The sequence below is a fragment of the Microcaecilia unicolor genome, chromosome 1 (assembly GCF_901765095.1).
Source record: "Microcaecilia unicolor chromosome 1, aMicUni1.1, whole genome shotgun sequence".
NCBI classification, from domain to species: Eukaryota; Metazoa; Chordata; class Amphibia; order Gymnophiona; family Siphonopidae; genus Microcaecilia; species Microcaecilia unicolor.
Genome location: NC_044031.1, coordinates 302,329,807 through 302,345,296, shown reverse-complemented (window position 1 = coordinate 302,345,296; position 15,490 = coordinate 302,329,807). Strand labels below are relative to the sequence as shown.

The 15,490-nt window shown below is 43.0% G+C and overlaps 1 protein-coding gene across 1 annotated transcript in view; it reads left to right on the top strand.

Annotated features, from left to right (window-relative positions):
- Nucleotides 1-15,490, top strand: part of LOC115476726 (factor VIII intron 22 protein-like) — a 66,006-nt gene that overhangs the window by 32,314 nt on the left and 18,202 nt on the right. The window contains exons 3-4 of the mRNA XM_030213320.1: nt 2,260-2,332; nt 12,352-12,511. Of these exons, the coding sequence (XP_030069180.1) occupies nt 2,260-2,332; nt 12,352-12,511 (233 nt within the window). The remainder of the gene's footprint in view (nt 1-2,259; nt 2,333-12,351; nt 12,512-15,490) is intronic.

Genomic DNA, 15,490 nt, shown 5'->3' with positions numbered 1-15,490 from the left:
TCATTAGGCCTTTTTAAAGAAGTGAGTTTTGAGTGATTTCCTGAAGTTTAAGTGGTCATGGATTGTTCTCACAGCGTTTGGGAGTCCGTTCCATAGTTGTGCGCTTATGTAGGAGAAGCTGGATGCGTAGGTTGTTTTGCATTTTAGTCCTTTACAGTTTGGATAATGTAGGTTTAGGTATGATCGTGATGATCTGATTCTGTTCCTGGTTGGTAGATCTATTAGGTCTATCATGTATCCTGGTACTACGCAGTAGATGATTTTGTGTACCAAGGTCTTAAGACCAACTCTGTAAAGGTTTACCTTAGTGCAATTAGTGCTTACCATCACCGTGTGAAGGGTAAGCCCATCTCTGGACAGCTTCTAGTTCTCTTCAAGAGAGGTTTGCTTTTGACAGTGCCCCCTGTCAAGCCTCCACCTGTGTCACAGGACCTCAACATCATCCTTACCCAACTGATGAAAGCGTCTTTTGAGCCACTCAATTCCTGTCATCTGAAGTACTTGACCTGGAAGGTCTTGTTTTTGGTGGCTGTTACTTCAGCTCGGGGATCCACCTTACACTAAGTTTCATCACAACAGAGTAGTTCTCCGCATGCATCCTAAGTTATTGCCTGAGTGGAGGAGTAGCCTTATAGTTAGTGCAGCGGGCTTTGATCCTGGTTTCAATTCCCACTGCAGCTCCTTGTGACCTTGAGCAAGACACTTAGTTCTCCATTGCCTCAGGTACAAAAACTTAGATTGTAAGCCCTCTGGGGACAGATAAAGTACCTGCATATAATGTGTACAGTGCTGCATACATCTAGTAGCACTATAGAAATGATTATTAGTAGTAAGGTGGTGTCGGAGTTCCATCTGAACCAGTCGATTGTTCTGCCAACATTCTTTCCCAAGCCTTATGCCCATCTTGGCAAAGCGCACTACACACCTTGGACTGTAAGCATTGGTCTTTTACTTTTAGCAGCTACAATCCGTCTACCCAACTTTTTGTTTCTTTTGATCCCAACAGGATGGGGGTCACCATCAGGAAACACTCAATCTCTAATTGGATGGCAGATTGCATTTCTTTCACTTATTCCCAGCCTGGGCTGACTCTGGAGGGTCATGTCAAGGCTCATAATGTCAGAGCTATGGTGACATCAGTAGCCCTCTTGAGGTCAGTATCCATTGAAGAGATTTTCAAGGCTGCAACGTGGTCCATGCATTCACAGGATTCCTGATGCTATATTAGTCAAATTAGAAAGACAGTGCTGCAGAATTTGGGGTCTAGAATCCAACTCCACCCCCCTAGGGCCTGTTTTGTTGTGTTCCAGGCTGCATTCTCACATGGTTGCATATAGTTTATGGTTAATCAGTTCTTTTGCCCTCACCATTGCAAGGTCCAGTTGACCAATGGTGGTTGTTTTCTGTGAGCCTGGTAGCTAGGGATTCCCACATGTGAGGATATTTTCCTTCTTGTCCTTGGAAAAAGCAAAGATACTTACTTGTAGCAGGTATTCGCCGTAGACAGCAGGCCATTCATTCTCACATATCCTCCCACCTCCCCTTGGAGATGATTCCATGCTTTATTATTGTACTGCTGGTCCCACGCTCTCATGACAGCTGGGAAGTCACTCGTGCATGTACGGTGGGGATGCTATGCGTGCTCTTAAAGGCATATTAACATTTTAATTCTCCGCATGTGAGAATGAATGGCCTGCTGTCCTTGGAGAATACCTACTAACCTGCTACAGGTAAGTATCTTTGCTATCTGTTTTCATTCAACTTTGAAATTGCAATGCTTTGAGGCAAACTGGTATGGTTCCTGTTAGAAACCTGGGCAGCGTTGCCTGCCCCACACAGGTTAGAGGACTACAAGCTCCTCCTGGTGAGATTTTAATCTGTTCTAGATTAGTCTGGTCACTTGTTTCCTCTCTAGTGAGCAGAATGGTTAGCACTATTCTACTTCTGCTAGGAAGTCTGAGCCCCTACGTCTTGCCCCATCCTTGGCCACCTTTAAATCTAGACTGAAAGCCCACCTCTTTAACATTGCTTTTGACTCGTAACCACTTGTAACCACTCGCCTCCACCTACCCTCCTCTCTTCCTTCCCGTTCACATTAATTGATTTGACTTGCTTACTTTATTTATTTTTTGTCTGTTAGATTGTAAGCTCTTTGAGCAGGGACTGTCTTTCTTCTATGTTTGTGCAGCGTTGCGTACGCCTTGTAGCGCTATAGAAATGCTAAATAGTAGTAGTAGTAAGTCTGTCTCCATTTTTCAGGTCAGCTGGCAAAGGAGCTTAAACAACAGGACTGCCTTCAGTATTCTGGCTTCTGCAACCTTGCTATGGCTCGGTAAGTTTTTTTTTATTCTTTCCAACCCAATCCAAAGAATTATGCAAAATCAGTTAGTAAATGTCTGCCTGAGGGGGAGGGGCAAAAAAATTCTCACAAAATTTAATGGAATGGAATGTGGTAGCCGTGTTAAGGTTATCAATAGAAATCAAACAAAATAAAACATGGAAAAGAAAATAAGATGATACCTTTTTTATTGGACATGTATTAAGTTATGTCAAATAAAAAAGGTATCATTTTATTTTATTTTCCATGTTTTATTTTGTTTGATTTCTATGGAATGGAATGAAACCTGACTTGTGGGGAAAACTGGTAAAAAGACATATTCAGTTGGAAAATGGACTAAATTGAACCATCTGTACATAACCTTAAAGCTGTTTTCCTGGAGATTAGTAGCCATTGATATTTTAACTTGAGCCACCTCCATTTTCCCCCAATCAAGATCTTCAAAACATATGCTTAATTCACTGTGCCATGTTTGTCTATGCAATGTGTCTAGGTGTGGCTATCTCGTAATGATAGTTATATAAACTTGAGATTAATTTCTTAGTTCCCACAAAATCTTCACAAAAAATCCTCCCACAATATTTTTGATTTAATGGTTTTAGAAGTCGAAAGGTGCAGGAATTGAGTATAGATGTATTGGTTAATTGGTAACAGCTGATAAGTACATGACAAGCAGTCAAAAGAAACAATAACTTCCTTAGCCTCAGCAGCAGATGAATCCAGGAACTAGTGGGTTGTATCCGCCTACCAGCAGGTGAAGATAGAGAACACTAAAGAGAAAGCAGTGACTCTGGACATCCAGTCCCTTATCACTTCAGTATATCTCTATCTCCAGCAGGTGGTGGATGGATTTCTTCCAGCTCCTGGATTCCTGGGGGGAGGGGGGGCGGCTCCTGGGCACCTGCCAGTAGAGCTTGGGAGCATCTGGCTGATGGTGCCAACCTTGAGGACATACTTGTACTCCAGGTCCCTGTCCTACCCTGTCTACCCCTGCTCTCTGTGGGCTCCCTGGACTGCCTTTTCCAAGCTGCTCTTAAAAAAAAAAAAATTCTCACAATGCTGCAGCTTATAGCCTATTAAAAAAAAAAAAAAAAAAAAAAGTAAGCTCTAGGAAGAGCTGTTTGATCTCTTTGGTAAGAGGCTACCGGGCTGTGGGAGGGGAGTGGGAATGCAGTTTAGGCTCCCTCTGATAGCTGCCACTGCCTTCTATGACTTGGTTGCAGCCCCAGTGAGTAAATCTTTTGTCTTTCCTGTTGGTAGGGTGAGTGTTCGGTTCTGGCGGGGTGGACCACGCTATGGCGGCGGAAGTAGTTAAAAGATGTTCCCGCTGTGGCTCTCGCCGTTCTTCAATGGGTGCCTGCATAGCTTAGTGCTCCATTGTGCTCTCCTTTGATGAGGGGCCTATGGACCCTGTGGGGGAGTCTTCTCGTGTATCGGAAGGTGCCACACATGTCGTGTTAGTCACGCCTGAAGCGGTTGTGGAGCCCGTGCCTTTTTCTGCTTCTGAACCTTTCTGCCTTTCTAGTGCTGCAGACATGGCTTCTAGCATCAAGTTTATTTGATGAAGAGGGGATTTTGTTCTGTGCCCCCTCCCCTTCCTCAATCGTCCTTGGAGGGCAGAGAGACCCTGGTTAGTCAGGGTGACTTCGAGTCACCTCTACAAATTGAGGACCCGACTGTAAAACACAGAAGGTTAGCTTCTTTACCAGAGGGAGGGTCTTTGGGTCCCCATTCTCCTCTGCCTTCCATTTTGGCGGGATCTAGGGACTTAGCACACCCTTCTAGTGGTCTGACCCTGAGAGTGGATTGAAACTGGCTAGGGCTATGGTGTGTCTCTATCCGGTGTCTGCTGCTACTCTACATACCTTCTCTTTACCTAAGGTGGATGCTTTGTTTTTCTTTGTGACTGCAGTAACTATTCTTCTGGTGGAAGGGGGAGTTGCGCTTAAAGACATGCAGGATAGGCGTCTCAAAGCCTCTCTTAAACCTCTTTGAGGTGGCGGCCTTGGTCTTTCAGGCCTCTGTAGTTCCTATACAGCCAGAGCTGGTCTTTCCTGGTTTCAGCAGGGTTTGGAACAGGACCAGGATTCGACTTCTATTTCGGTTGCTGGTGCTCCGATGGAGTTGGCTGTCACCTATTTGGCTGACACCCTCTATGATTTGGTCAGGGCATCTGCTCAGTAGATGGCTCTGGCGGTTTCAACTCGCCGGCTGGTATGGTTGCACCACTGGTCAGCAGACATGGCTTCCAAGCAACATCTTATGAGGCTTCCCTTTAGGGGAAAGTTACTTTTCGGCGAGGATCTTGAAAAGATTGTGAAAGATTTGGGAGACTCGAAATCCCAGCATCTTCTGGAAGACAGGCCCAGGGCTAGTGCGAGGCCAGGTTCTTCAAGACTTCATTTCTGTGACGCTCGCGGTCATAGTTTGTCCTTCCAGCATCCTAGATTCCAGCAGAGGTCATCCTTTCGGAGTGACAAGCGGGTGTCGGGAGCTGGAGCCAGACCTCAGGCTCCAGGACGTTCTGCCCAATCATAGGGCGCAGGTTCACTCTTCAGTTGTTTCCATTGGGGGTCAGCTGACCCTCTTTTATGAAGTGGGCCAAGATTACGTCAGATCAGTGGGTCTTGGATCTCATCAGAGATGGCTACAGGCTATTTGTATTGCTCGTCAGAGACTCCTTTTTGGAATCTCGATGTGCCTCGGTGGCCAAAAGAGCGGACGTAGAATCCACGTTGCAGATGTTGCTAGATCTTGGGGCGGTGGTTCCTGTACCGCAGACTGAGGTGCACACTGGGCGCTATTCAATTTACTTTGTAGTTCCTCGAAAAGGGGTTCCTTCAGACCTATTGACCTTAGGAAGGTGAATGAGTGTCTCCAGGTGCCCCATTTCCGCATGGAGACTGTGCGGTCGGGGAAAGTGTCTGTCCAGCTGGGACAGTTTCTCAAGGCTTTGGATTTGAAAGAGGCGTACTTACACATCCCTATTTGGCCTCCTCATCAGAGATTTCTATGGTTTGCCGTATTAGGCCGTCATTTTCAGTTTTGCACTCTGCCCTCTGGGCTACCTACGACCCCTCGCACATTTTACAAAGTGATGGTAGGCCTTCCTCTGAAAAGGGGATCAAAGTTCATCTTTATGTCGACGATTGGTTGATTCGAGCAGACTCAGAGCAGGACAGCTAAAATATGCAGGGTCATGCACTTGAGTCACAAGAATCCGAGGGACTGGTACAATATAGGGGGTGAAGTGCTTCTGTGTATAAAGGCAAAATTTCAACCCTTGAACTAAAGTCACTATACAGTTTTACAATTTTCATCCCTCCACCCTCCCCATTACCCAACTCTCACCCCATACTAATTTGATGTCCAACATTTTATGGCTCTACATTACATATGTTACTCTGTTTGTTACAGTATAAGAAAATGTCATCAACAAGGCACCCAACATCATATCACATGAGACATAATATTAATCAATACAGCATACCGCAAAGGGCCTTGTTTCTTATAGCCCTTCACCGGTTGCTATCGCCTCTGCTGGAGCTCGCTTATGTTTAGTATGGTTTAACATTTTATTGATGACTCCACAAGGAAAATACAGCCAATAACATGAATACCTTGATAGACAATGAGAACCAGACACTCACCGTCTCCAAAGCCAATCGCCCAATACTTTACACCCCCTATCCCCCCCCCCCCCCCCAAAACCACAAAAAAAAAAAAAAAAAAATCAAAGACGATTCAAAATAAAACTTGCTGCTTTAGGTGATAGTGATTGTATATATGGATCCCATATCTCCAAGAATGCTTTCCGTCTTCTCGGGGAGGATCCCACCACCCTACGCTCCTGTAAGAGCAGCTCATGTAGGCGATTCCTCCAATGCCAAAAATCTGGTGGCTCCGTCTGCAGCCACACAGACAGGATAAGCTTCTTCCCTATAATACCCGCTTTGTGAATAAATTGGCTAGCCCCTCTAGAATGTTGCCCAAAAACCTCGTACCTATCCAGTAGAAACCCCTGTGGAGAGGGGTGGACCCTACCATGCACCATTGACTCCAAATATTTTATGATTTGCCCTCAGAAAGTTTTTATTTTTGGACATTCCCAGAAGGAGTGGAACCACGTGCCTTCTCCCAGCCCACATTTGGAGCACATTGAGGCATATTTTCAAAGCACTTTGGGAGGCTAAGTTCCATAGGTTTCTATGGAACTTTGGGAGGCTAAGTGCTTTGAAAATGAGCTTGAATGGGTCTGGGACTCCTCCAAAGTGAAACACCTGATTTTTCGTCATGTATGCCCTATATAATATTCGATATTGACATTCACGCAAGGTGGCACTGCCTGATATAGAGAGTATTCTTGCTGTCAATTTCTGGAAGTCTACATTCAAGTTAGGTCTCTGGAGATCCTGAGGCCAGCATTGCATATATTAAGCATTTTAATAAACATAAACATATGATCCCAACCCCCAAAAAGGTTGACATGATAGAAGGACACAGGACAGGAGGTTGTCCCCCTGGCCCAACGAGGCAACCAAAGCAGTTAACCCAAGGGCACGGAGCCAACCATTGACTGCTCAAGACCCACCCATAATTTAATTGGGGAGTTTTGAAGCCACTCTATAGCTGCTCTATAGTAGAGCACTATGTTAGGGACATCCAGGCCTCTCTTCTTTCTATCTCTGTAGAGTAAGTTTCTATGTAACCTTGGCTTTTAGTTTTGCCAAACAGATTTAAGTAAAACACCCTGTAGTTTATTTAAATATGCTCTAGGTATCAAAAGAGGTAGGGCATGAAAGAGCGATAGTAAACAGGGTACTACATTCATCTTGAGGACAGCTATCCTGCCAAACCAGGAGAGGTAAGTGATCCCATTGAGCTAATCATTCCTAATAGGACAGACCAAAGGAGAATAGTTGGCCGTAAAAAATCCTTCATATGAGTCAGTGAGAAAGAACACCAGATATCGAGGAGGTCCCTGAACCCATCTAAAAGAGAAGCAGGCAGCAAGGTTCTGTCTAGTAGTTTCTAAAAGACTGATGTCCATAATCTCAGTCATAGATATGTTGAACTTAAAGCCAGAGACATCTGAATATTTACAGATCTTATGCATCATGTTAAGAAAAGATACCAAGGGCCAGGTGACGGAGAGAAGGACATTTGTCAGCAAATAAAGAAATTTTAAATTCAGCCATCCACACGGGCCCTAATAGTTGCTACAAAAGGCTCCATTACAAAGGCAAAAAGTAATGGCTAGAGAGGATACCCCCACCTAGTTCCCCTTCGCAGCTCAAACATGGCTGAATTACTCCCTGTGACAGAACAGTGTGTTTTAAACCTGTGATAATTGTTTTGCTATTTTCCTGCAATGTATTTCTCTAGTTTGGCCAGCAGGAGGTACATGTTTATGCTTAAAGCTGTTACAGAGAACTGGCCTTTCCGTCTTTAGTTAACACAGAGAAAGGGGAAGTGCCTGCAGTGATGTAGCCAGCTATTTTCAAATGTTGTTCTAGGCTCTGATTGGCTTGGAGTTTGAAGTTACCCAGGTGCTACTTGCTTTTGCTCCAGTTTCAGCCCGGGAAAAAAGAGAGAGAGAGAGAGAGAGCTCTTTGCTGAATTCCTGTAAAAACAGTTATATTTGATAACTGGTGAGCAGCTATATGTCCTGATTTCTCCAGGTACTACTTAGATAGTAAACAAATGTTTAGTTAGTGTTCTTTTTTTTTTTTCCAAACGTCATACAAAGCATTAAAAAAAATAGTGAGCACATTAAATCAGCAAGTTACTGTCAGAATCAAAGGAGAAAAAACAAAATGCCCCAGATTGAGATCTTGCAGCCAAAGGCAGCTTAGTAATGACTTTTCCTTTTTTTCTTTATAGTTAGTGTTCTAATTGATCCATATTTCAGTTACCTGTTACTGTTTTGCTGATTGCACTTTTTCTGTTTCACTGTTCAATTTTTCAGATAATAAGCACTGTTAATTTGTTGACTCTGCTTGTTTGGACTGATAAAGAATCCTGGTGGTTTGTGTGTTGGGTCTCTGAGTGCTTTCTGGGAACTGTGGGACCACTGGGAATGTGGTCTCCAGTAACCTAGAAATCACGGGGGATAATTTGAGGGAGACTCGCCCAGAGGCGGTTGTGACCCAGTCGATGGGAGGAGGGTGCTAGTGTGGAGCACAAGTGGCAGGTGCAAGCTGACCTGAGCTGTGCTGGGGCTAGACACTCTAAGTGACTGCGGGGTAGCCCAGCGGGTGGCTAGGCATTTCGTGACACTGCACTTGAGTTCTAGGTGACTGATAAAGAGCGTGTACCCACTTCTGGAAACTTGCCTATCCTATCTTCTTCTTGAGTCATAAAGGGCCATTGAACTCGGTTGAAGATTTTTTCTGCATCAGTGCTCACTAGGTAGGCTACCAACTTTTGGGTGCATGCCAGATGAATAAGATCTATCATCCTTCATATGTTATCTGAGGCCTGGCGTTTTATAATAAAACCCACCTGATCTGGGTGAATCAAGTCTGGAAGAGCTAGAGAAAGCCTTTTAGCTAAGAATTTGCCCAGGTAGAGTTTTAATAGCAGACAAAATCACTTTGATAGTAGTACTGGCTTCCAAATATGCTTGCTGAGCAGGGGATACAGAGTGAAGGGCCACTCCTTCTGAATATTCGCACATGTCAGAGTCCCGAATGGCTTGGTCTGCCTGACACAAAGATTGATATTCTCGAAACCTCTCCCTAATTAAGAGGGTGATGGTCATCAGTTGCCCACTAGCATCTTTAAGCTGAAAGACTTGCTAAAGGAGCAGTTACAGTGTCTCTTGATGAGCACTGTATAAAGGGACGGCCAGTTATATATAATGGTAACATTCTGTTCTCCACAAGAGTGGAAGTAAGGAGGAGGTTGGGAATTACAGACCTGTCAATCTGACCTCAGTGGTGAGTAAACTAATGGAAACACTTCTAAAGCGGAGGATTGTGAGGTTTCTTGAATTGAATGGAATGCAGGACCTGAGGCAGCATGTCTTCACTAGAGGTAGGTTGTGTCAGACAAATCTGATTGATTTCTTTGACTGGGTGAGCAAACAGTTGGACATGGGAGAGGTGCTAGATGTGTTGTACTTACATTTCAGCAAAGCCTTCGACATGGTTCCACACAGGCAACTCATAAATAAACTGAGTACCCTTGGTATGTGACCTAGAGTAACTGACTGGGTTAAAAATTGGTTGAATGGAAGGAGAAAGAGGGTAGTAGTAAATGGAGCTTGCTCTGAAGACAGGGATGTTATCAGTGGAGTGCCGCAGGGATCGGTCCTAGGATCGTCTCTTTTTAACATCTTGTGGGTGATAAGGTTTGTCTGTTTGTGGATGGTACCAAACTGCAACAGGATGGACACCCCGGAAGATGTGGATGACATGAGGAAGGACTTGAGGAATGGTCCAATATTTGGCAACTGAGAATTAATGCTAAAATATGCAGGGTCATGCACTTGAGTCACAAGAATCCGAGGGACTGGTACAATATAGGGGGTGAAGTGCTTCTGTATACAAAGGAAGAGCAGGACTTGGGGACTGATTGTGTCAGATGACCTTAAAGTTTCCAAGCAGGTAGAAAAAGCGACGGTCATAGCCAGAAGGATGCTTGGCCCTGTGTTTGCTATTATGATTTTTGTGTGTGTGTGGTATTTTTTCTAAATTTTGAACTTACTAAGAAAATAAGTTGGTAAAAAGTAATAATAAAACTATGAAAAGTATGAAAGTCTCTGGTGAGGCCCCGTTTAGAGTACTGTGTGCAATTCTGGAGACCTCACCTACAAAAGGATATAAACAGGATCGAGTCTGTCCAGAGGGCGGCTACAAAATTGGTAAGTGGTCTTGGATATAAAACATATAGGGACAGTCTCAGAAACCTCAACATGTATACGCTGAAAGGAGAGAGGGAGGGAGGGAGGAGATATATGATAGAGATGTTTAAATATCTCAGGGGCATTAGTGTACAGGAAGGGAGCCTTTTTCAAATGAAGGAAAAATATGGAATGAGGGGGCATACAATGAAGTTAAGATGAAATAGGCTTAGGAGGATCTAAGAAAGTATTCATTCACGAAAAGGGAGGTGGCAGCGTGGAATGGCCTCCTGGTAGAGGTCGTGGAGACGAAGATTGTGTCAATTTAAGAAAGCATGTTACAAGCACATGGGATCCCTTAGGAAAAGGAAGAGTTAGTGTTTACAGAGGATGGGCAGACTGGATGGGCCATTTGGCCTTTATCTGCCGTCATGTTTCTAGGCTGTTTCCCCACTAAGTATGCAAATCTGAGTTCTTAGCTCCTGCAAGCAACTGACACAAGACCCAAATATTATAAAAATAGAAGCTGCTTTCTTTACATGCAAGTGAAGCAATCGAATAAAACAGAAGTAATTAGTGTGTGAGACTGCTATGCACTTGCTAGATGGTTCATAGCAGAATAATACACAAACTTTCTTTGAACCTTTCCTGATAAGGGTTCACACATTCACATGTAAAGTAAGCACACAGCTTCCCTTAGGCCCACAACTATTGGACCACCTGCTTACTTCCCAATGGCAATAGCAGAGCTTGTGTTTATACAACCTGACAGTGCAGTGGACTTCACCTCTGTCAGGATGCAGGAGCGGGTGGCAGGACAGCAAATGAACAGCTGGCAGGGGAGCTCTGAGGTGTCCCGAGAGAGAGCAGGACAGTGCAGAGAGGTTCAGCAGAGTGGTGGTTTTACGAGCTGAGGAGACACTTCAGATAACAGCTTGGATCTGATGAGGTCACCAGATAATTTTTGATCTCTGGGGATACCTCTTTTATCTAGTTCTGGCCAAGGCACTGACCCCGAAGATAAGATAAACAATTAATTTTGTTCTGGACATTCTGACTTCACAAACCACAAACTTTTCCATTTTACATCGTTGAAGATGCAGTTCCTGGAATTCAGCAAAGGTCTCTGAACTAGAGAGTTGCACAGAAGCAGGGATAGCAGGAATCCTGGGGGATCCCCTCCAGGTCTGTGGGGATCCCAAGGGGATGGACCCAGGTCCTACTGGATCCCTGCGGAAGTGCCTTCCCTCCCCCGAGCTGCAGGGTGCCCTCCCGGCATATATCTCAAGGCACCCTGGTGGTCTAGTGGATTCTTTGGAGCAGGAAAGATCCCCACTCTTTCCTGGCCGCTACTGTTGATCCTCTTGCTGTCTCTGCTTTATTTAAATGGCTGCCAAGACTTCCAGTGGCGGCCTCACAAGACTCCAGTTGACATTGGAGATTCTGTCATCTAGTTGTAACCAACAGGTTGGTTCATATACACAAAAATATTTTTTTATTCATGTGTACTTCTCTAATTAAATGTATATTACTCTCATTGTTTTATACATACGTTGTGTTTGTTCATATTTTCAGCTTCTATTATTGTCCTTTTTAGATACATTGTTTTCCATCATTTTACATTTTAGTACTATTGTTTATGTTATAATACCATTATTTATATTGTTTGTTTATTGTTCTTTATATATTTACTTTTAAGACTCCTGAAGCAGACCATAGGCTGAAACACAGTGCTGTGTCGAGTCTTTTTATCAATAAATCTTTTCTAAAGTATCAAGGTTGTGCTTCTCATTTCTGGAGTCCACGGTTGATTTCCCACTTGTCTTCTGCTGCTCGTTTTCTTGACTCCATGCAATTAGGATGTTCCAATAATGTGGGCTAGTTGCCTTAACAATTGGATGAATGTTTTTCTTTATTATGTTATTTATTACTTGTATGCATTTTCTCCAGTATGCTTTATTGCTATATTATATGTTTGTTTAAAGAAAACAAACAACTCAGCAGAATGACAGAGCTTATTGGAATGGTCATTTATTTGGAACTACCAGCTCACCCTGCTCTTCACCTTCCATGGAGTTATGTGGCCCAGATAACCTTTTTCTTTTCATTAGTGAAATCTAATTTCTCTCTACCTTGTGTTCCTTTATTGTGTTGCTGCCTGTGCTAGCTGTGAGCAAACCTTGTTTAACGCCCCCGGGGAAGCAATGGCTTTGACAGAAGCCGCACGTCTCTTCCTACAAGAGGAGCAAGGGACCCAGTGCCTGCAATGTCCCAGCTTTGAAGAACACTTGCAGGCAGCAATCAACTGCTTCAGTTTTGCCATCAGAGTAAGTTTTATATTTTCTTTTTCTTTCTTAAAATTTCAAAACATTTTATCTGTTTGACACATTCAAATAGAATCTCAAGCCAAATATATAAAAAAGAATAAATGAACATTAAACCATTTTCTTAGGAAAACTTGTGGCATACAGAAGACAGAACCTATATGTCATTTCTGAATTAAAGTAAAATTGAATTTTATGGGCCCTGTTTACTAAGCTGCACTAGAGGCACGTTAGACAAACTTTTTAGTGACGCTAACCATGTAGATGCCCATAATATCCCCATGGGCTTCTACATAGAACACGCTAAAAACGCTAGCACACCTTAGTAAACATGGCCCTGTGTTTGCTATTATGATTTTTGTGTGTGTGTGGTATTTTTTCTAAATTTTGAACTTACTAAGAAAATAAGTTGGTAAAAAGTAATAATAAAACTATGAAAAGTATGAAAGAGGTAAGAAACATAAGTATTTCCATACTGGGAAAGACCAAAGGTCAACATCCTGTTTCCAACAGTGGCCAATCCAGGTCACAAATACCTGACAATATTCCAAAATAGTACAAAACATTTTATACTGCTTTTCCCAGAAATAGTGGATTTTCCCCAAGTCCATTTAATAGTAGTCTATGGACTTTTCCTTTAGGAAGCTGGCCAAACCTTTTTAAAACTGCTAAGCTAACCACCTTTACCACTTTCTCTGGCAACGAATTCCAGAGTTTAATTACACGTTGAGTGAAGAAACATTTTCTCCGATTCGTTTTAAATTTACTACATTGTAGCTTCATCGCCCCCTAGTCCTAGTATTTTTGGAAAGCGTAAACAGACGCTTCACATCTATCTGTTCAACTCCACTTATTATTTTATAGACCTCTATCATATCTCCCCTCAGCCGCCTTTTCTCCAAGCTGAAGAACCCTAGCCGCTTTAGCCTTTCCTCATAGGAAAGTCGTCCCATCCCCTTTATCATTTTCGTCGCCCTTCTCTGCACCTTTTCTAATTCCACTATATCTTTTTTGAGATGCAGCGACCAGAATTGAACACAATATTCAAGGTGCGGTCGCACCATGGAGTGATACAAAGGCATTATAACATCCTCATTTTTGTTTTTCATTCCATAATACCTAACATTCTGTTTCCTTTCTTAGCCGCAGCAGCACACTGAGCAGAAGGTTTCAACGTATCATCAACAAAGACACCTAGATCCCTTTCTTGGTTGGTGACTCCTAACGTGGAACCTTGCATGACGTAGCTATAATTCGGGTTCCTCTTTCCCACATGCATCACTTTGCAGTTGCTCACATTAAACGTCATCTGCCAGTTTGACACCCAGTCTCGTAAGGTCCTCTTGTAATTTTTCACAGTCCTCCCCCGATTTAACGACTTGGAATAACTTTGTGTCATCAGCAAATTTAATTATCTCACTAGTTACTCCCATCTCTCCCATCTCTAGGTCATTTATAAATATGTTAAAAAACAGCGGTCCCAGCACAGACCCCTGGGGAACCCCACTAATTACCCTTCTCCATTGAGAATACTGACTATTTAACCCTACTCTCTGTTTTCTATCTTTCAACCAGTTTTTAATCCACAATAGAACACTACCTCCTATCCCATGACTCTCCAATTTCCTCTGCAGTCTTTCATGAGGTACTTTGTCAAACGCCTTTTGAAAATCCAGATACACAATATCAACTGGCTCACCTTTATCCACATGTTTGTTCACCCCTTCAAAGAAATGTAGTAGATTGGTGAGGCAAGATTTTCCTTCACTAAATCCATGTTGACTTCGTCTCATTAATCCATGCTTTTGAATATGCGCTGTAATTTTGTTCTTAATAATAGTCTCTACCATTTTGCCCGGCACCGACGTCAGACTCATTGGTCTATAATTTCCCGGATCTCCTCTGGAACTTTTTTTTAAAAACGGCATTACATTGGCCACCCTCCAATCTGCTTGATTTTAAGGATATATTACATATTATTAACACTAGCTCTGCAAGCTCATTTTTCAGTTCTGTCAGTACTCTGAGATGAATACCATTCGGTCCAGGACATTTGCTACTCTTCAGTTTGTAGAACTGCCCCATTACATCCTCCAGGTTTACAGAGGATTCATTAAGTTTCTCTGACTCGTCAGCTTTGAATACCATTTCTGGCACCGGTATTTCAACCAAGTCTTCCTCAGTGAAGACCGAAGCAAAGAATTCATTTAATCTCTCCGGTACGGCTTTGTCTTCCCTGATCGCCCCTTTTACTCCTCGGTCATCTAGCGGTCCAACCGATTCTTTTGCCGGCTTCCTGCTTTTAATATATCGAAACGAAAGATGGATGCCCATCTTGTTTCGATAATATGGGTTTCCCCGCCCCTTCGCGGGGCATCCTGCGAGGACGCCCTCTTGAAAACCTGGGTGCTCTGTTCGATTATGCCCCTCTATGTGAATATGATGAGCAAGAGAGTTCTTGTGTCTTTCTGTGGTAGAGCTAGTGTCTTCTCAATAGAATTTTCCTTTGAAATGTTTTGCATAAGTCCACTGAGGTTTCTGTGTGCATACCAAGTGGAAGGAAGTTTTCAGTCTAGGAGCTATACCCAGCTATTTAATTACTTAGGTAAATTCCTTAGAAAATTGCCCTAATACTGTCTTTCAGAGACACCAAAGAAAGCTGAATATCATTTTGTGTTGTTTCTCCCATTTATGAAGCTTTTTTCACACTTACATCTTTCTAGATTTATACCTCGTAAATGTCATTCTTTGGCCTTTAATCTCACTCTTTGGGGCAGTCCCCTTTTAGTATCTCTCTGGTTTCTACTAAAGGAAACGGGATGAAAATGATTTGCTCAACTTCCCTGATTCTCGGTCCTGCTTCTGCTTAACAAAGGTCAGAGCAGTGTACAATAAAAAAAAAGTGTTAAATAGAAAGGAACTCCATAAAAATAGGGCAGAACATTCACAAATAAACAAGAGGATAGAGGGAAAGGAAAGGAA